Source organism: Macaca fascicularis, chromosome 2 (assembly GCF_037993035.2).
Source record: "Macaca fascicularis isolate 582-1 chromosome 2, T2T-MFA8v1.1".
Taxonomy (NCBI): Eukaryota; Metazoa; Chordata; class Mammalia; order Primates; family Cercopithecidae; genus Macaca; species Macaca fascicularis.
This window is the reverse complement of record NC_088376.1, coordinates 6651785-6674874: the sequence shown is the minus strand read 5'-3', so window position 1 is coordinate 6674874 and position 23090 is coordinate 6651785. Positions and strand designations below refer to the sequence as shown.

The 23090-nt window shown below is 37.8% G+C and overlaps 1 protein-coding gene across 1 annotated transcript in view; it reads right to left on the bottom strand.

Annotated features, from left to right (window-relative positions):
• Nucleotides 1–8066: 8066 nt before the first annotated feature.
• LOC141409605 (uncharacterized) overlaps nucleotides 8067–23090 on the bottom strand; it is a 49621-nt gene continuing 34597 nt past the window's right edge. Inside the window, exons 4-5 of the mRNA XM_074030771.1 lie at nucleotides 9111–9287; nucleotides 8067–9015 (exon numbers count right to left, since the gene is read on the bottom strand). Of these exons, the coding sequence (XP_073886872.1) occupies nucleotides 8933–9015; nucleotides 9111–9287 (260 nt within the window). The 3' untranslated portion in view covers nucleotides 8067–8932. The remainder of the gene's footprint in view (nucleotides 9016–9110; nucleotides 9288–23090) is intronic.

Sequence of the window (23090 nt, the reverse complement as noted above, 5' to 3'; positions counted from 1 at the left end):
AAAATAACAAAGAAGCCACAAAGCACTGAAAATCTGGGAAACAATCACAAGGCTAGAGCCTAAGAGAAGAGGAGAAAATAAAGCACTAGGTTGAGGGTAAACGTCATTTTTGCGCTACAGTGGCTTACGTAATTGAATGGGAATTTGACTTTTTAAAATTTTTCATTTGGAAATGTTGTCCCACTCTGTTGCCCAGGCTTGAATGCCGTGGCTATTCACAGGTGTGATCACAGTGCACTGCAGCCTGGAACTTCTGGCTATTAGGGATCCTCCACCTCAGCCTCCTGAAGAGCTGGGACTACAGGTCTGTAATATAGGGCCCGAGTTTTACAGTGAAAAACACAGCCAACTTCAAGAACTACCAATTGGGGAGCCTTCTTAGGGGACAAAGTCATGCTTTCAGGACAACTATGAATCAGAAAACAACTATCCAATCCATGTAAGCAACTACACAGCACTGTGGAAGGTTGCTGTGACTCCCACACATCCCCTTAGTCCTAGAAAGGTGAAATGACTTTTTCAAGGTAACGAATCTAGTCAGGAGAAAAACTAAGCCTTGAACCTAAGTGTGGTTATTAAATCCTAGTGCTGTTTGTGCTAACCACAATTGTAGGGGGAAAAATAGTATCTTTTTGACTTTTATTTTTTATTTCAAATCTGCTATAGTGAGTGGCATCCCCCCCTTTATTTATATTCCAGATGAATATTAAATAAATAAAGCCCAATGCTAAAATATCTTCAGAGAGCACATAACTGAATGCCTAAGAAGCAATAATGACTGGGGTGTTACTAATCACAGTGCTACCTATTTCCTTGTGTAAAAGTTGTATAGTCTTCTATCCCTGACATAGAGGGTTTTAAAAATATTTTAAAACTAAAATACTTCTTTCCAAACTAGGATAAGTGTTATACATAAGGAATTCTCAGTAGCATTTTCCCAGCCATTTCCAGCTATCAATATGTCTCCAAAATGTCAGGGTCAAGGAAAATTGTATTTCCCCATAATGATAGACATAGTATTTTCAAATTTAAACAAAAGTTAAGATAACATACCTGCAGAGACTCAAATGCAATGTATTTAGAAACATTAAAGCTTAGATTTCCAACGGCATAAAAAGAATGGTCATAGAGATACAGGAATGCCTACCTGATCCCAAAGCCATGGTTCAAAGCCTTCCCCATTTAGGTCAATGATTCTCACCTGGGAGACGAGGGAGATTTTGCTCCTTGAAAGAAATTTGGCAATGAGGGAGATTTTGCTCCTTGAAAGAAATTTGGCAATGTATGGAAACTTTTTGGGGTATCAAAACTGGAGGTGTGATATTGGCTTGGCATTTAGTAGGTAGAGGCCAAGGGTATTGCTCAACATCCTACAACACACAAGAGTACTCCCCCTATACAAGAAATATCTGCCTAGTGGGGTGGCTTGTGTCTGTAACCTCAGCTGCCTGAAAGGCTAAGCCAGAAGTTTGAAGCTGCATTGAGCTGTGATCACACCACTGTGCTCCAGCCTAGGTCATAGGGTGTGACCTTATCTCTGAAAAAAAACAAAATTATCCGGCCAAATATTTTATTAGTGCTTAGGCTGGAAAACCCTGCTTTAGGCTGAATTTGTCACGGATTGTTTCCTGCAGACTTAAGTTAAATATAAGTCATTCAGGGATGACTTTTTCATGATTTTTCACTTATTTCCAAGTCTTCATGTTTTCCTGTGGAAGAACTTCCCTGGAATAATCTTTTGGTCAATCCTGGTCTCTTTCTTTACCATTTGTTCTCGGTTCCTGGAAAGAGGAGAGGTAACTTTCTGGTTAGCAAATTTGGAAAGAGGAACTAGCCATGCTCAGCTGAACTTCAACTTTCCTGCTTTTTCAGAAGCATATTGCCAACAAAAAACATACATTCTAGGCATTCTCCACTTCTCCATGGCTAGTTACAAAGGCATCCACATCAGGTAGGCCTACAATTATCCAGCCAAATTGTTTAACTACAGTGCAGCAAGACAATTGTCTACAGTCCGACTAAACCAAAAACCCAAGCCATTAAGCTGATTTATTTATCTGCATCTTTTGGATTCCTCTGTCCTATTTAACAACAGACTGGTTCAGAACTCAGGTAAATAAGAGGGATTTAATCATTGTACCCTCTTTAATTTCTATAATCCCTATTTTCCCAAGTCTTTTAACAATTTAGTCTTCTCTATATTTAGATTGCTTCCTTGATGGTTTTGTTCATCATTGTCTTATTTTCTGAACTAGTACAATCACCCAGTCTACCTCTATTCCTCTTGATCTTCATGGCTCCTCCAAATTAATCTTTTCATACCACAGTTCTGATATGGGGAGTCATTTGTTTCACAGCCTTCAAATGTTTCTCTTCAATTCTATTCACATAAATACCCAAATTTAGCATTAATTTCAAGGACCCTTTTAACTTGTTCTAACCTACACCTCAAATCTACATTCCAATAAAATTGGAACAATCATTATTCTTTTTATGTTTTATAGATGACCATTACTAGATTGGCAATAGTGTAAATTTAGTCTTTAATGGGATCATAGGCAAATGACTTAAACTCTTTGTGCCTCTATGTTCTCATAATACAAAGGGTTAATTATGTCTATTTTCTTCTAACAGAATAATGAGGATGATTTTTAAAATTTGTAAATGTGCTGTTAACTTATATGCAAATGTGGAAGGCTAATATAACACTAAGGAAATGTGCACAGCTCAAATACATATAGACAGAATTTTGATTGTAACTGTCAAAGATTGGCAGGAGTCCTAATTATCATTTCTTATATTTAATCTGCAGAAAATTGATACTAAAGATTTGAATTCTAGCATTTCATAATCATGTCATACATTTTGTACTATGGTAACTTTTTGTCTTTGCTTTTCCTTTTAACAGAAAAGTGAAAAATTACAAATTGTCAGTGTTTTTTAAGTGTGTATTTATAGGGTTTATGTACATTTTGAAGTTAATATTTCCTTTAAGATAGATGTGTCTAGAGCCTTGAGCATTCACACATCAGAGCAGTGAATAATGTTTGCTAATTACATAATGCTTTTCCTCAGAGAGCTCAAAGCACCTTATATATTACAAAACCATGCAAATTAATACCTATTATGAACTCAGAAACTAAATACAATCAAGCAAAAATGTTAATTTAAAAAAGAGAGTCTGACAAAACTACTGCACATTTTCCAATGATAATGATGACAAACAAATATAAACTCACTATTACAAGCCATGAATTACTCTTTTTTGATGAGAGGAGTCTCAATTCTTCCAAATATCCATGGAATTAATTATTATTATCCCCTTTATCTCTGTTCACATATAAATGGACTAAGAATCTGAGAGGTTGTGTGATATGCTGAAAGCCTTCTAACTATTATATAGTAACCTTAGAATTCATATCTATAACTCACTCCATAGCCCTCACATATATCCATAATCCTATTAAATCTTTAAGACTACACATGCAATTTTTCAAAGCTATCCCTAGAATAGACCCAAAGTGTCGTTGTGCTTTGAAACTGAAAGCGTCAACAACAATTCAGCAAATGTCTCCATAGACCAGCGAGAAGGGTTGGAATTCAGACAAGTCAGGTGATTAATCAACGTCAGGTACCATATTTGCAGTAGGTCAAATACTACAACCCTTTGGTTCTGAGTCCCAAGCCAGTAACTTTTTTTTTTTTTTGGCCGGGGAGTGGCAGAGGCATTCTGGTGAAGAAAAAAGTATTGTCTACCTGGATACAGATATAACTTGTATGTAGTGAACACAGAACAACTAAAATTCAAACCTCCTTGAGGCTGGAAGGCATAAGGTAGAATGCAGCATTTCCTAACGTGAGCAGCCAAGGAAGAGTGGGACCCTCCGCTGAGGTGGGGCTCTGCAGTTGGTGAAGGAAGGAAGAAAGGAAGAAGACAGGGAAAGAGGAGGGAATATCATAGATAAAAAGGACTTTACCTCAAGGGAGTCAATCTTTCTGGTAACACTCAACCCAAAACATATTTTTTCCTCCCTCAAGCTTGGGGAAGAAAAATTCATTTTCTTGGAAGACGATGGCGCCGCTTTGTAAAGCACTCATAAGAGGAGTGTTGCTGAGTTTCCTGGCTTGGTAAGCGTGTGTACATTTGAGAAAACGTCTCCTGCACTTGGAGCATTTGGACAGATCAGTTCAACAGCTAATGACAAGAAGAATCAATTGGATTGATATAAATGCAGCTGATGAGATCTTGTACTTGAGGCAGAAAGACATTTGTAGTAAAGAATTTTGATTAAATTCTAGCCAAAGCCTTGAGAACTCTCTATAACTAATGAATCATGTAAGGATATTACTAGTCTGATATGAGATCATGTGATAAATAGGAACAAAAAAGAAATGTAAACCAAAAAGGAGAATGCAAACTGTAACCATGAGAAATAGGCACTCTAACAAATCTGGGCACAGGGCTTTAAATGCACTTTGAGATTGGACTGATTTTTTTAATGGTAAAACCACTGTGTAGCTATGATCGAATATTATTTATAATTCTGTCTGCTATAACTGCGTGTGTGCAGTTAATTGCTAGAAAATTGTCTATAGTCAATTCCTATTCTCCCAAACAGCTTGACGTATAACAGCACCTTTAAATTTTTAAGAAAAGAAACCAGAGAATATGCAAACTTACATTTTTAATCTAAACCATAGTACCTAGATGAAGCTGGGTTTGGCAGCAGCTGTAACCCAGTCACAGGTTGGGTCCTCTGAACGCAGATACTAAGTCAGAATTTCGGATGCAAGATGTTTTAAAGATCAACACGTGTGAAGGAAGGCGGGGGAAACAAAATTGGGCTGAAGAAGAAGTTGAACTGAGGTGCACATGAGATAAAGCCTGGCCAATCTGGCAAGGAATTCTGAAGAGAGCAATGCCTCAGAATTTTCTCTGATCAGGCCAAAATAGCTAGGCCTTTCTACCTCTGCCTCCGTCAGTTATGCATGTGGACATCCTGGCAAGGGTCGACCTCAGGGAGGGGAGGAACCTGCCGTTAAGGCAGACACTGAAGATGTTGACAGCTGACCTTACAGCTGGGCAGCAAGTCCTTCCTTGAAGAACTTTCTTGTAGTGCCATACAGAACTATACTAGAGCCTGAAGCAGAAAGAAATCTCCATAGGATTTATCCCATCTTTATTTTAATATTAATAGCTGCTATTTAATGCATTTGCATAACTTTTTAATTTTAAAAATATTGCATTAAAATATTTATCTTGGTTGCTGAGCTTTGGGCAGCTCCTTAAATTTTGCAACTCTACTCCCAGCACTACCTCGCTGTCTATGGCATTCCTCACAGAAAAAGCGTGGAAAGACCTATGTGCTGTCTCTTCCAGAAGGCACGTTGTCTTCTGGGAGTTTTTAATCCAGTCGAGATATAATAGACAGTCTGTTATAACAGAAAACCATGTTGAACAGACTCAGAAAAAAATGACTTTGTATCCCATTCCTACAAGCTCTGTAGAATAAATCATTCCATTTTCTATGTAGATTTCCTGTGATACCTATACCCTGATAGTCATAGCACTCGAGATAATTTAAGAGGTACATGCCATATGGCCTACAAATATTAGAGAATTTTATTAGCCACATAACATCTACCATATAAATGGATATCAGGCAAAATGCTGACTGAGCCTGACTGAGAAATAAAAATATTCACAAAAATTTTAGAAGTACCAGTATTAGAATATTCTCCAGATGCTTTCAAATTCCATTTAATCCATCATCAAGCCAACTCACATCAGGAAGGAGCAAGAGCAGAATTTTCTAGTGTGTCTTTTTTCAGGAGCCTTTTTTCCTTTAACATATCGTGATTTTTAAAGCCACCATAAATTTAACTTTATATCCTAAAACATGACAGGTATTATTTCCTGTGAAGTAAAATGGATATTTGACATAAAATAATTTTGAAATATTTCTCAATCAGGTTCCCTTACGAAGAAGGGCATCTTTTTCTCTTGTACCCTAACCTTTACCCAGTCTTTACTGTGTTTCCTCCCTCAAGCTTGGGGAAGAAAAATTCATTTTCTTGGAAGACGATGGCGCCGCTTTGTAAAGCACTCATAACAGGAGTGTTGCTGAGCTTCCTGGCTTGGTAAGCATGTGTACATTTGAGAAAACGTCTCCTGCACTTGGAGCATTTGGACAGATCTGTTCAACAGCTAATGACAAGACGAATCAATTGAATTGATATAAATGCAGCTGATGAGATCTTGTACTTGAGGCAGAAAGACATTTGTAGTAAAGAATTTTGATTAAATTCTAACCAAAGCCTTGAGAACTCTCTATAACTAGTGAATCATGTAAGGATGTTACTAGTCTGCTAGTTAGCTCTAAGGCTTGAGTCAGAAAGAATATGGCCTGGAAAGAGCAAACACCTAGGCTGTCTCACGGATGGATGAAGAAAAACCTTGCATATCCAAAAAGAGAAAAGCAAAAGAGAAACACATATATCTTCTGCCTAAGAGATTGTGGGAGAAGAAAGGATTCCACTGAGCCAGCAAAGCAGAGGGCAGGGTAGTTCTGCCCGTCTGCCATCTCCAGATCAAAGTGCCAGAAGAGAGACATGCTGGAGATGCTGAGAGGGATATGAAGGCAGAGAGGGCTTGGAAGGACCACTGTGTGTGTCAGTCCCAGGCCAGCCTGGAGCAGCCCCAGCCAAATGTACCCTGCAGTGTGGTACTATTAGGCTAAGAGAAGGCTTCTTTTTGGCTTTTCCAATAGGATGAGCAACTGTCCTGGTTTTCACAGAAATATCCCAGCTTTAGCATTGAAATTCTTGCTTCCTTGGAAACCTCTCAAGCTTAGGCAAGCCAAAATGGTTAGTTCTTCATCTTATTTCCCAAACCATACTTGCTTTATGTGCAACAGACTCAAGAATCCTGTGGTTTCACAGTGGTCTGATATACGTGTGTCAGCAGTTTTAATGGCATTTGTCCTTCCATGGAGTACACATCTTAGCACAGAATGAGGAAACCTCATGGCAATGTGTTGTCCTGGACAGCCTAAGCCAGGGACAATATGGGGCAGGTGGTAGATGATAGGCAGAAGTCATGTAGCACCAAAAAGAACCCAGATGATGCAAAGTCAGATAGGTAGCAGCACCAGGTCCTGTCTAAGACAAAAGAGAATAGATCGGAAGTTGAAGAATACCCATAGTTAAGAGAATCTAGAAGTTTCTATGTGGATTTGAGGACCTCTATTTTTTTCTTCAAGCACATGGTAAACTCTCTCATGCACCTATCACTTTGAGGAAAAATGTGCATATTTTTGTGAGGTGTGAAATGTTTGAAAGACTGAATATTTATCAAAAAGAGACTGAGTCATGCAACCCTAATAAAATGATTTTTTCAAACAAAGATCAACAGTGGACGTTGGAACTATTAAGTGAAATGATGACAGAGAGCAGAATAACTGCATGGATGCAAAATATCAACCCATAAAATATCTGGTTGCCAGGGGAAATCTAACTATACAAATTCTTTTTTTAGAATACCTCATTTATTGGGAAAAAATTCACAATTAAAACTTTAATTGCATATTCTACAACTTACAAAATAATAACTTGAATGTAAAGTGAGCTCATTTTCATTATGTAAGTACAAATGGTAAAAAATAGTAATAATTAATCTGACGTATCATATATATGCCATTCAGGGAAACTCACATCCCTGTTGCATGGTTTACATCAGACATTTTACATCTCTTTACCAAAAAAGACCAGATTTTTCAACTATATGTAGGTGTCTGCTCACAGTTGCAATCTACCAGAAGCTTTGTCTATGTGATTACAACCTAGTTAGGCCTGAAGGGGGAAAAAAAAAAACTGTTTCTTCTTCTTAGGCTATTTTAATAGCACTCCTGTGATGGGAATGGCCTTTCTAATGCTTTGCTACACAACTTAATCAGGACTAGCAGTCATGATGAATTAGACCCAGTCCATCTTTCATCCCAGTCTACTTTGGTACTGAACATGCAGACACAAAACAGTGCAGATTTATTTATTTATTAATATAGCATTTTTCCCACACCCTCACCCTGTGAGAATTTTCAAAGAGAAAATTTCATCTAAACATTTTACTGTTTAAGAAAGCCTTACCACTGCAACATGTTTTGGCCACAAAACAATCATTTCCTAAATGGCATGTAAAGTCAACGTGAAACTTAGCAAAAACGGTGAATTATTCAAGATATTAATGAGAAATTCTTACAAATGATATGTATTTAGGAAACCATTTTGCATCTTTAAATAATTGAAGGCTCAATAACAAAAAATATTTTGTTTTGCATTTCTTTTTAGAACGTTTGGTCACTGACAATTTTTACCAATATCTCTCTCCTCCTTAGCCCTTAATAGATACAGTCCATTCTATCTGGAAATAACAAAAACGTGATCAGTTTATTAAATCTTGGAGGCTTTTTCATTTTTACTTTATAAAGTGGTACGTTTCATGTTCATCTTCTCTTATAAATGTAATGTAACTGTTATGGATAGATACAAGGTTAGTGAAAACAAACACGTCAGCTCCAAAGAACATATATAAAAAGTGAATATGAAATTGTAACACAATATTTTCTCCCAAATTATTGTAGCATTTTCTACTAGTTTAATACTGTGAACACTGCCCCAAAATAGGTTGGAAGTCGCCTAGGGAAACAGCTTCTTCCTCTGGAGTCCTTCTCAGCAGGGTCTTCTCCGGTTCTCCTCCCCAACCAGGCGGATGTGGAAGTACCAGGGCTTGGCGCCTCCCAGGAGGTTGTCTTCGTCCTTCAGGCCGCAGCAGAAGGAGAAAGGACAGCCAATCAGGATAACTGGGGCCAGTGACAGATGTGATGTGACGGCAGGATTGGCGTGAAGGTTGAAGGTATCGGTATACTTCACAGGGTTAATTACCAGGGAGATGATCTGTCACACAGCAGCCAGGGCAAGGAGGCCTCCAACTCACTTTCAGGAGGACTAGCATCGGGGCTGCACAGAGGGCAAAGAAGGTGAGAATGGAACAGGTCACCAGCATGATACAGCCACAGAAGAGCATGGCAGCGGCTGCTCTTCCTCCTACGTACTCCATGAGGCTCCGACACCCATCCTGGTGGCACCTGCTGCCGTCATCCTGGGCATTGCCACGATGGTGAAGGTGATGGAGCTGGGCAGGGGCAGGGGCAAGGTCCAGGGCAGCAGCACAGCAGGCCCATGTAGCGGTGCGAAGCAGAGGAGCACGGCAGGGAGAGGCTGCGCAGACTCTGTAACATAGTAACCCACCTTAGCGTCACTAACAGCAGGAAAACTAGAAGTCATGTGCCTTCTAACATAACACAGTATAAAGCATCCAGCAGCATCCAAAATATTCTCTCTCAAAGAGTGGAACCCAAATGTTGGGTTATTCTACAGGACAATCCACCTAGTGTCTTCAGCAAGTCAATGGTATATGAAAAGAAAGACGTAGGACACTTCTAAATTTCAAAAAACCTTACAGACTTAACGAAATTCAGTTGATGTCTTTGATTTGATGCTGCTTTGAACAAACTCATACAAACACACATTGGGGACAATTAGAGGATTTGAAAAATAGACTGCATAATATTGTTACTTTTTAAGGTACCATAGTCATAGAAAACATATAAAGGAAAAAATGATTTTTAGAGATACATATAAAATATTTAGAGGTAAAATATAATGATGTTTATGATTAACTCTAAAAATAGAGTGAGAAAAAAAGGAAAAACTAACTTGGCAAAATGGTAACGATCATTCAATGTATGTGATTGATCACTGGAGTTTATACTGTTTCTTCTACATTTTTCTTAATTTTGAAAAGTAATGTACACCAAGACCGTTCAGATAATAGAAATTGTTTAAAGTTAAATTGTTTATTATCTATTAAAGATAATAGAAATTGTTAAAGTTAGTTTACCTATTTGTGTATTTGTTTTGTTACCACATAGTAGGTAAGGGCTAATAAGAAAAATTAGATCAGTTACACAAAAAATAAAGAGCTGACTTCTTTTGGATGAGTGTGAGTTCTGCAACTTATAGAATTAATGCTGATAACAATGAAGAGACACATACACTATATGATATGTAGATACCAATTTAACCCTATGCTTCCTGAGACTCCTATGTCTTGGGAAGAATCTCCTGCTAGCGTCCTGTCTGATTTATTCTGCATCTTTCACTTCCATCTGCACTCCCTATAAATATCTCAATAGGATGCCCCTTGGACACCTCAAACCCCAGGAGTTTAAAATGAAATCCAACTTAATTATCTCTACTAATCAAATCTTATTAATTTGTAAGATGGTGTATTAAATGACTAGCATAGCATTTAAAACATAGTAAGTTCCTAATAAGTAGTGGTTGCATTATTATTTTGTTTATTGATCTCCATATTGATTAACTCCATTAACTTATTTTATTTCCCTCAACATTCAGTCTGATTCTCCACAATGCTTGCCACACATATCCCAGGCTATTTTTCCCTTTCCATTTTTACTATCATTATAAGTGGTACATCATGGTAAGCATGTACTACCATTACATACTCATCAGTTCTCATCTATTATTGCTGAATTATTTCGACTATATTTTACCTTGGATTCATACCATTCATGGCATGGTACAATGGAGCTTGCTACCATGCCTAAGAGCGTGGACTGTGGAGTTAAGTTGTGTCAATTCGATCCTTACCCTATTATTTTTCAGCCAGGCACTAAGCTAATTGTTTCACAATTACCTCATCTGCAATGTGGCTGTACTAATAGTGCCTAACTCATATATTTTTGGTAGAAATTAAATTGAGTTATACATATACATCACTTAAAACTGAGTCTGACACATTGTAGGGACTTTAAATAGCTTCCAGAAATAGAATTAAAGGTTAAAATGGACCATGAAATACTAATCTATTTTCTTAATTTTAGATATTTATGCAGTTAGCTATTTTAAAATGCTGCTGTAATGAAAATTTTTGTAAATAAGAATTCGATGCTCAGCTCATATTTTTATGCCTTATAAGTAGATTGTACCAATTTACATATCTGCTTGCAGTTTATAAGAATGTCCATTTCCAAAGAAATTTACCAAATGATAATTGTTATTCATTTAATATTTGACAAATTGATAAATACTTCATTGCTTAAGTTTTAATTTCCCAAATTTACAGAGACCTGTATACATTGGAAATTTAATTTTGTGCGACATAATTCAGATCCCGGATTACAAATAAGAAACTAGGGTTGAGAAAGGTGAAGTTACTTGCCGAATGTCACACAGTAATTTACTCTTCAATCCAGGAAAATGATTCAAGTCTTCCTCCTCCAATCTCATCTGAGTTCTTCAAATTGCTATTGTCAATTATATTTGTATTTAATAATTTTACATTCCCAAAATTATGCTGAGCATTTGCAGAGAAGGAGTCTACATTTCCTGCTAGTGCTTCCCACAATGCTTTGCATAGAGCACTTTTCAAGTAAACATCTATTAAATAAATATATGAATCACATGTCAAATAGGAACAAAGGAAATTACTGAGACATATTAAGCAAGCCACACATTTTAACATTTTTATGACATGTTTGTCACTATGAAGCCACAACATTAATCCGCAGATATGTAGGACAGTTTGGTATAGAAAAAAACAAAAGGCAGGAACAGGATTTTAAAGATTAATGTGAGGTGGATGGGGAGTCAAAAAATTAAGAGCTTTGCTTAATTTTAACGTGGGCCTCTATATAAATCGAACATCATAAAATGGGGGAATGTGTTTTGGGATTTGGGGGAATTTCTCGTTCCAATTTAAACTACCAACATATCCTTGTAGGGCATGATTATTTTTCTAGAAAATTGGATTTAGGATCAAGATCAAACGCCCCAATTTTTTGTGTCTTTAATGCAAATGAGTCATGCGGAAGCAGAATGAGCTCGTGAATCTGTTTGGTATATGGGCAAGCTTACTTTACTTCTTCAGCACATATTTCTGGAACAGCCATTACGTTACAGAAACTGTACTAAACTGGAAGGATAAAATGGTAACCAAAACAGACAATTTCCCTGCCTCAAGAAGCAATATTCCAATGGGGAAAACTAACGTTACACACACACACACACACACACACACAGAAAAAGGCAGTGACAGGATGACACGATGCAGGGGAGCCAATATAGAAGAGGATTAACTCAGGGCTACTTTAGTTCGAGTTGTCAGGAAGGCCTTTCTGAAAAGCTAATATTAAGCTAAAATCATGTGAAATGAGTGTTAACCATGTAGAAGAAAATAGTATGAATGAAGGCCCAGGTGAGGGAAATAATCTGCTAGTTTTTAAAAATAACTAGTTTGTTAAAACTGGAACTAAGCATGTTTCTAGAGGAGTGAAGGGGGATGAGACTAGAGAGCTAGACAGGAGGTAGGTTAGGAAAGATTGTGCCCGACTAAGCAGCATGGAATATAATTGCTGACATTGAGAAGCTATCAAATAATTTGTAGGCAAGAAGTACATGTTCACATCTACATTTCAATACAATCAACCATCAGTCAGGTGGAGAATATACTGGATATGAGACAATCTAGAACCTGAGAGAGAACTATGATAATTCAATTAAGAAGTAGTTAAAAAAAAAAAAAGAGAAAAGACTCCATAAGGATAAGACCTGATATATTGACAGGGGACTTGGAAAAGTTAAAGGAAGAGATGATGAGACACTTAGCAACATTTTGTTCATGTCTCTTTTATAGCAATTATTAAATTGTTCTGGGGTCATTTGGTTTCAGGCCTATCTTCTCCATCAGAACATTGGTTTTTTGGAGCATTGTACTTATCTCATGATATGTCTCTGTTTTTTAAAGTACTTGCCACATAGAACTTTACATTTTATCCAAAAATTTTCCATTTTTTGGATAAATGGATTAATGCATAAAATAATTTTATGTGAAAACACACTTCTGCTTTGTATTTTTATACTCAGTGCCTCTTGTGATATGTAGAACCACTCCATTTTCCAGATGGGGAAAATGAGGCTCACTTGGGGAGTGGACAGTCTTCTTACCTTCTCTTTATATGCCTCTTTTCTTTCCTCATAACTAAAATAATTTACAGGAAAGGCAGGAACATTCAAGCAATGAAGTACATTCACAGCTCACAGTGATTCCCCATTTCCTCCTATTCTCATTAAGATAACTTTTAAAGACAGGATTATTATGTATGTTTGACTTTCCAAAGTATGACTCTTTGTCATTTTCACAGAATTTTAAAATGTAAAACATAACAATGGTAGATTGCATTTTCCATTTCAGTTTATTATGGGCTCAAGTAGACTTGAGATACAACAACAAATATTTTCTTTTGAACTAAAGATCACATTAAACTGGAGACTTTCTGAAGTTATCCAGTGGCATGAACACTGGCATTGCAAAAGTAGAATTTTGCACATCAGTTGGTGAAAGTTCAAGGTCTCAGAATTTATAATATGAAAACAAAACATTTAAGTATTGAGAGTTTACTTTGTGCCAGGATTTCTTACAGGCAAAAAGATAGGATAGCACATGTAAAGCAAAAATGCATGGCAACATAGAATCCAAAGAAAGGGAGAATTTTAAGAAGCGTTGATCAACAATGACAAATACAGCCAACAGGTCATGTAAACCACAACTTAAAATAGCCGTTGGTTACAGACACATAGCAGTCTTTCCTAATGAGTTTTTGGTTGTGGTGGTAGAACACATCTAGTTAGAATTTTTTACTGAGAGAAGGAGGGAGGGATGGAGAAGGAGGAAGGGAAGAGATGACAGTGAAAGAAAGAGAAGCTAGAATACTTGCATTTTTCTTATTAACAGTACAAAAATTATTGGTAAAATATATGTAGGGGTCCATATATTTACTGAATTTTTAAAAACATTAAATTGTATGAGCAAAGCTTCATTTAATGACTTAGGAGAGTATTATTATACCCTTTTAAGCTCAATTTTCTCATTTTTTAACTAGAGTTACTATATAACTACTCATAGTACTGTTGTGTGTATTAAATTTAACAATCAAAATAAAATACAGGCATGTAGCTTGAGGCATAACAGGCCTTTAATAAATGTTAGCTGTAATTATTTCATATGATCATTATTATTATTTGATAGCTTTTTTCTTTCCTTGTTTCTATCTCTTCCTCAGAAATATCAATTATATGTAAGTTTTTGGCTTACTTCCTAGCCATATCAGTGGTGTCTTTCATCTTTTATAGAAATACGCGTTTTTCCTCTCATCCTGAGGGAGTTTCAAGTTTATGAGCTATATCATTGACTTGACACTTCCAATGAAGATTCATATTCTGCTATTTAGTTTTCAGTTTTCTTTACATATTTGCTTATCTCTTCCATCTCCATTTTCATCAGAGAAAAATTTCCCCTTATGACTTTCATATCCATTTTCATAGAAGACATGTCTTCTTTAATTTTAATGAAGATCTTAAAACAGTTTACTGTGGTTTCTTTTGGATCCAGCAATAAAACATTTTCTGAAGTTATGCAATTCCTCTGAGTCTTCTGAATGCTGTGTTTGCTCTCTTATTCTGTAGAATTTTCCCTTAAAGTATATGTTGATTTTTTAAATGTTTTTCTTCCTTTTTAATAAAAAATTAACTAAATTTAATCGAGTTTATTTTTTCTTACTCATCTTCATAAAAAGACAAAGTCTTGTCATTGGATAACCCTTGGAATTTCCCTGGGTCCACTTGGGAAGTGGTGTAACCCTCCTGAGATCTTTAGCTGAGGAGAAGGTTGTCATACGTGCACAGCTCTGCATCTAACACTGAACTGGCTTTTATCCAATTAACTATTGCAGGTAGCATCTTCCTCTGTCTCCTTCTGGCAGGTTCCTCATTAATTTAAAATGATGTAATACATAAAAAGCACAATTGCTAGCAAACGTAGATACTTGTGGCTGCCCACTTTTGTTGACTTTTATGGTACTTTTCTTGTGAGGATTATCCCTCTCAATTGCCACATGTCACTGCCAGATCCCAATTCTTATGAGAGATTGAATATGCAAATCCACCATAGGCAGTCCGTTTATAAACACAGAATTCTAACCACAAACTGCAGCAACCGGCCCAGTAGGCCAGCCTGCTACCTACAAAACCAGTCCAAGAAGCCTACCTACTCTTTACAGTAACCAATTCAGGAAGATGGTACCAGCCCAGGAAGCCAAACAATAACCCCTGTAGCAATAGATCCTAAATAGCCAAGGCTTGATAACTAACAGCTTTCTGTATTTTTGCTCCTGCTTCCAACTTAGCATCAACCAGAGAAAGCCAAATATACACCCTAAACCAATCTCACAGGGTGCTCTCCTTCTAGTTAGCCTGCCTTCAACATTCCCATGTCAATTGTCTCTTCTCAGGGCATACATAAAACTTTCTTTTTCAAAGCTTCCCCGTTCCTCTGTCAGCTTTTGAGTCTCTGTAAAGCACACATGGTGGTAGTTAGCTTCCTTGCTGTAGCAAGCTCTGTATAGCTTTTGTTTGTTCCCATTTGAGTGATCTTCATTTATTTCCTTACTAACTGCCATGTTGAATTCTGGCTACAGAACCTCTGCCCAGATAAATAAAGATGAATCAACTTATATTTTGGGCAACAATGTATTTTAAAAAGAAAAGCAAGATAAATTGTAAGCTAAACTTTGCAAATTTTAGTCATTTGCATCTGCCTCATAATTATAGTACTAGTTTTTCATCGCTTTTAGTTTTCAATTTTTTTTTTTTGTCTTCATAGCTGTTTTAGTGTAAAGTTACAAGAGGGTGCTTAGTGCAGGCAACTTGTAACAGGAGTATCTATACTACTTTTTACAGGTATATACTATTATGATACAAGTTTTAACACACTAAAGGTTAATATGCTTCTAGGGCTGGCAACCTTGACTCTCCATACACAGGCGCCTGCGTGCGCGTGCACACACACACACACATACAATCTTCCAGTGATTAATGAATCCTATTATCCAGATCTTTTTTTATTTTTAAAAATTTACCCTCAAATGTATTCATATTTTAGAAAATAGTATTATTTCCCAGAATTGATCATAAGCTAATTCACAGAACCACTTGGTTGTCTAATAAATTTTCTAATTAACGGGATGCCTTCTAATTAACAAAAATGTTTATACCTCACATTGTGCTATTAATAGCTTTGTAGATTTTAATGAATAAATGAGGACCTAGGACGCATACAGATCGTTAAAGGAAGAAAAGCATCAGGTTATTTAAAAGCAATGAACAGGTCTTTTTTTCAGTTCTTTCTAATCAACTGAGAAAAGTTAAACTTCATAACTTGTGGTTGCTATGTGAGTCGGTTTTTCTTTTATCTGCTTTTCACCTCTGCACACAGCCTTGTGTCCTTGAGACACGAAGTAATTTAGAGAGGCTCTTTGCTATTCTTGGTAATTCGGCCTTGTTTTTCTATCGCACACTCCAAAGCTAAGTGAAAAACATTTATCCTACTTAATCATGACAATGTAGATGCCAGAAGGAATTGAGTAAAACAGCATTGCAGGGAGGATCTGGCCCTGAGTGGGGAATCTTGGCTCCTTTGTTCTTTGTAATTTCCATAGCCATGTACTCCTTTCAATATTTTAGTAATATTTTCTTCATAAGTGATTATTGCCTTAAGTTATCAATTTGCATTCTGCTCCAATTGAAAATTATTTTTCTTTTCAGCCACATCTCACAAATGTGTTACATATGCTGATGAGGTTTATAGGATAATTTCTACATCTCCAATACAGATAGATGAATGTTTTTTTGTTGTTGTTTGTTTGTTTTAGACAGAGTTTTGTTCTTGTTGCCCAGGCTGGAGTGCAATGGTGTGATCTTGGCTCACCTCTGCCTCCCGGGTTCAAGCAATTCTCCTGCCTCAGCCTCCCGAGTAGCTGGGATTACAGGCGCGTACCCCCACGCCTGGCTGATTTTGTATTTTCAGCAGAGATGGGGTTTCTCCATGTTGGTCAGGCTGGTCTCGAACCCTCAACCTCAGGTGATCCACCCACCTTGGCCTCCCAAAGTGCTGGGATTACAGGTGTGAGTCACTGGGCATAGCTTTAGATGGGTGAATTCTTTATCATTTATTTAGATCAATTTGATGTTGTCAATATGTTCTGTACTGCATTTAACTTGAAGTATTCCACTGAGATATATCTTCCTATTTGAGTTGACATTCACACTGACTCAGAGAATTGTCGTTTTTAAAGTAAAATAGCTTGAAGTCAGCCAGTTTACCATCAGGCTAAGTCCTCTATCATTTGATTCCTTCCTCAATACTCCTTCATCTACCAAACAAGTATACAAAAGAAAAGTACATATTTTACTTAGCAGCAATAGTTGAATCACTTGAGTGATATTAATCAATAAAATTGCTGACAATGCAAGCTCTGGTAGACATTATTTTCATGTGCTTGCTATGTGCTGGGCACTGACTTAGGGAATTATATCTCACCAGCAACCACAAGATGCAATTAGCATTCTTGTCTCCATTTAACTGAAGAAAAAGCTGATTCTTCAACTAGACAAGAAATTTTCTCAAGGCCACACAATGTTGAGTCTGCATTCTTACTTTGAATGGGTTGTTATCGATTTAATAGTTCCTGTTAAAATTTTTCATAAAAGGAAGTAAAAATCTCATGCAAATAGTTTTGTAAATGAAAAAATAAAATTTTAAGCCTGTTGCTGAATGAATGAGCACCCTCTTGGCCAAGGGGACCCTAGAGAAACCTTAAAAATTGAGTCCCCAGCCATGATGGGAAGGAAAGTCGGACACTCCTCATTATACCACCTCGTTTTTGGAGTTTAGGCACAACCACTGACCAGCAGGAATGTTAGAACAGGGATCCTGAGGCTGACAGAACACTCTTTGTGACAATAAGATACCAAATTATAAACAAAACCTAAGGCCATGCAAGGCAAGTGTTAAGTCACATCTGCGGCACATTCATCTTGCTAAACAGGTCACGTTATAGCTGACTGACACCACATCTTTATCTTAATTTAAACATTCCTTCCTGCTAACTACAAGTTTTTAGACAAAGTTTTGTCCTTTATTTGCAGATTAAAGAGTCTCGGAATCCCCTTGTGGTTTGTAAGCCCCTGCTTTAAGACATCCCATCTTTTTGGGTGGAACTAATGTATACCTTCCATGTATTGATTTATCTCTTTGCCTGTAACTCCTGCCTCCCTGAAATGTATAAAACCCAGCTGTCATCCAACTGCCTAGGGCAATTTTCTCAGGACTCTTTGAGATTGTTTCGGTGAGCAGTAGTCAGTCATACTGGCTCAGAATAAGTCTCTTTAAAATATTATACAAAATTGGTTTTTTCATTAAAAATGTAAACTTACTTCTTAACTACAAGTATGAAAAATAAAGTGAAAAAACGTGATTGAAGGGAGAGATTGCGTTGGATTCACATACTAGCTCTTTAAAAAAATCTTTTTAATTTAAAATACAGTATTTCTTTGTAGAAAGGATTGAAAGGTTAATCATATAACATGTCACCGTTCAAATGAAGCATGTTTAGGAATCAAGGTTGACTGCCTCCAGAATCTGTTACTGTAAGACTTTATTTTGCCTCCCCAATATGTTAACTCTGTACTTCTTATCTTTGTTGCCTGATGTAAGTTTCTTAGATTCCATGAGCCTCAGCTTCTTCATCTGTAAAATGGAGATCTTTGAAGAAATGTATTGTGAAGATTAAATAAGACCATGACTCTCAAGTGCTTAGCAAAGCATCTAGCATCTACTAAGCTTTCCATAAATAGTAGTTAAGAGCTGTGGGATTTTGCTCACATTCTTAGCCCATTCCTTTCCTTGCTTTGATTTATTCTCTATCACAATTTTATTGTGGATATAAAGATAAGATTTTGTGTTAATATCTAGCATGGTATAACATAAGGAACTGGGATGAGGGAGATTAGACCTCATTTCCCCTCTCAGGTTTTTCCCTAACACATTACAACACTGAGAACCTCAGTGAGCTTTCCCTGTGCTCAAATTCACCCTTACGGAAAAAATAATGTAGGTATAATGGGTTCTGACAACAAATACTCAAAGTTAAGCCAAACTTCACAGGCTTTGGACACAATCTGCCATACTAACGCCCTCACTTCAGACACCAGACACAAGTTTAGGAGTCGTCAGGCCACCCTCACTTTACACCAGCCGGCTACAATTTCAGGGGCTTCCATTGTTCTCTAGGTTTGATAACTTGCTGGAAAGATTCACAGAACTCAGGAAAGCACTATTTTTATGATTTCCATTTTGTTATATCAAAACTGATACAAATCAGAATTGGCCAAAGAGAGAGATGCTTAAGGCAAGGTGTGGGAAGCTCTCGGTTGCAAAGCTTCCATTGTCACCAAGGATGCATTACTTTTCCAGCACATCCACGTGTGACAGCACATAGAGGAGTGCCAACCAGGGACACCCACCTCAGCTTTGATGTGGAAAGTTTTTATCGGGGCTTCGTTAAATAAGTATGACTTATTCAATCATAGGTCACACAGTTGAACCCAGTCTCTGTTAGGCAGGAATCTAGACCCGACATGGTGGCGCCACCCGGCGTAGCAGGCCCTTTGTTCGAGACTTCCCTTCCTCTTTGTACACACCCACAGACTTGCATACGTCAGAGGTTCCAGCTGGGCAACCACACTCCCCCATGACAGGCAGCTCACCTGCATTCCACAAGTTTGTAAACAGCAGTTTCGGTTGACAGTTTCCAAAGACCCCTTCCTCATGACCCTTACTCAACTCCTGCCCTAGTAGTTTCAAGACCCCCCCGAGGACTGTTTGCACAACCAGCTTCCCTGCCTCTCGGGCTATAAAAAGCCCCTACCCTCCTCCCTCAGCGCGACTTCCTCGGCCCGCACCTTTGGACCGAGGAACCTCGCCCGCGAGTCCTAGTAAAGGCTATTCTCACTGCCATTTGCCTTGTGTCTTCGTTCCCAGTTCGGCTCCAGCCTCAGTTTACCTTTACAGTCTCCACAGATTTCCGACTGATATCACATGGCTCAAAGCCTCAAGCATGGCATCCCCTGGTCTGCCTTTCTATTGTGGCCAGCCTCCCATCCTGAGTCATTTCCTTGGCATAAGCTATCTAGGGGGCCCTGCTGTGAGTCACCTCATTAGCATAAACGACCAGATGTGGTCCCACTGTGAATCACAAAGACACTGTGAAAAACTCCTAGGATTCAGAATTGACCTCCTCGGAAGTGGGAACAACGGCTGGCCACATTCTCTATTACACAGCAGATGACACGAAATATGCTCTCCAGGAGCGTGCTCATTCTATTTTCATCACATCAGCTTAAAATACAGATTCCAGGAATATTTTTTAAATGAATAATCATAAAAAGAAAAAGCAAAAAAGTACGTGAAGGGGATGTTCTTTCTTCCATAATTGACTTCCACAAAGTAGGCACAGAAGGAAGAGATGACTGGCATCAGAAACACACTCTGGCTGGGAAAAAAAGAAAAAAAAGGTAGCTGGAAAAAGTGGCAGTGAATAAATTATGCCCAATTACATAGTCATCTATTATCTAAAGCTTCAACCACATGCTGTTATTAATTCCTGAATCAGTCATATTTATAGAACTATATCCTGGTGTCCTTTGGTTTGTTTGTTTGTTTTTTGAGACAAAATCTCTCTCTGCCGCCCAGGCTGGAGTGCAGTGGCACAATCTCAGCTCACTGCAACCTCCACCTTCCAGGTTCAAGTGATTCTCCTGCCTCAGCCCCCTAAGTAGTTGGGATTACAGGTGCCCGCTGCCATGCCTGGCTAATTTGTTGTTGTTGTTGTTGTTATTTCTTAGTAGAGACAGGGTTTCACCATGTTGGGCAGGCTGGTCTGGAACTCCTGACCTCAGGTGATCCACCCACCTCAGCCTTCCAAAGTGCTGGGATTACAGGCATGAGCCGCCATGCCCAGCCTGGTGTCCTTTTAATTGTGCACCAAAAGCTGTAGAATTACAGTAGGTTGTGGGACTTGATTCCTCACATCTTTCATTCTTAAATCTTGTGATATGACCCTTTTCCTATACAAATATTATTGGGCAGTAATAGAATTTTCCACCTATCAGACCATAAAAAGTGTCAATACAACACATGAAACTTACACATATTGTTTTGTTTTTCAGCTCTTTCTAAAAAAAAAAAAAAAAAAAAAAAAAAAAGCAACCTGTTTCAGGAAAGTATTTTAAGCATATCATAATGACTTAAATAACTTACTTATTACCATAAACAGTCATATACTAAATCATCACTGCTTTGCTACCCTTTACCATCAAAAGATGTCTTCTCTGTTTATCTTCCCAAGCTTATAAGTAGAACATCAACCTGCTTTAATTGTGTGTGTGTACGTATAGGTATGTAGAGATGCATTCTTTGTGATAGGAAATGATTAATATTGCAAAGAAAATGGACATCATCCTTCACTGAGATGATTGATTAAAATGGAATGCTTTCACACATGTACTTTTGTTTGTAGAGAGATGCAATAACTTAAAAAAGCATTCTCTGTGCAATTTCTTATGCAAAATGCTCTTAGATATGATATATTAAAAAGTTTTAAAATACTAGTTGGCAGTGTAATGCACTGTTTGTATGGAGAAAATATTTCTAAGATGTAATATAGAACCAAATGAGGATAAATGATTGGATTTTTTTTTCCAGTCATCTTTTAGGCCAATATGTAGCCAGGCTAAACTAGGTTAGGTCTTAGCAGCAAAGGGATATGGAATGTCTTGTTCTCCTGGGACTGAGCTTCTGTTGAAGAGGTAGACATATTTCATAATTTATTCCAATGAGTTTGATGATGATAACATGTTCTATGAGGCAACAGATCTTAATAATCCCATTCAGCTATACCTCCTTATTGAATTTCTTATGAAGTTGACACAAATACATGTGTTATTGAGGTGTGTGATATGGAATGTTCGAAGTTTTGGATGAACTAAGACTTATTCTACCTAGGTGCTGTCAGAAAATCCTTCAGAAATGAGTATTATTGGAGATGAATCTTGAAGGATGAGTAGTAGCTGCCTAAGCCAATAAGGGATGAAAAATATTTCAGTGAGGGGTAGCTTGTGAGCAGCATGAGCATGAGACAAAAAGGAATGGCCAGGCACGGTGACCCATGCAGGTAATCCCAGCACTTTCGGAGGCCGAGGCGGGTGGATCACCTGAGGTCGGGAGTTCGAGACCAGCCTGACCAACATGGAGAAACTCCTTCTCTACTAAAAGTATAAAATTAGCTGGGCATGGTGGTGCATGCCTGTAATCCCAGCTATTCGGGAGGCTGAGGCAGGAAAATCGCTTGAACCAGGGAGGCGGAGGTTATGGTGAGCCGAGATTGTGTCATTGCACTCCAGCCTGAGCAACAACAGCAAAACTCCAACTCAAAAAAAAAAAAAAAAAAAAAAAAAGACACAAAAGAATGAACTTCCAGGTAATGTAAGAAGTGGAGATAAATTTAACATAACCAGGAACTAGGATACATTGAGTTTAGATAAATGCTGCCTGAGGAAGTAGAGGAGTATGAAGAAGGTCACTGCTGATATAGAGAAGTCTCTGCTAATTTGCTGCAAGAAATATACAGCAGGAAGCTCACTGCTTCCATCTCTCATCTGAAGGTTCAGGACCCTTCCATGAGCTGTTCCTGGAGCCTTCTTGTGTGTGATCTCCCATAAAGGCCACATGATGAATTGGTTTACAGTGACAGGAAATGAAACAACACACAGAAGCCTTCCTTCATTCTGTATCTCTCCATTTCTTCCTGTTTTGCACCCTCAGCCAATTCCTTTCTCTGTCTCCAAGCTTACTGGGAACATTCCTGTTCCTGGACACAATTCCTGCCTGGAATACTCTGCTCACCTTCTGCTTCAGAGGTCAACTCTCCAAACCCTTCTCTCTTTAAAGCCTTTCCAAAACACCCAAACTAAGATGAATCTCTTTTTGTCCTTTTGCATTACTATTTCACATTTGTCGAAGTAGATTCCATTTGTGCATCTATTTCAACAGATCG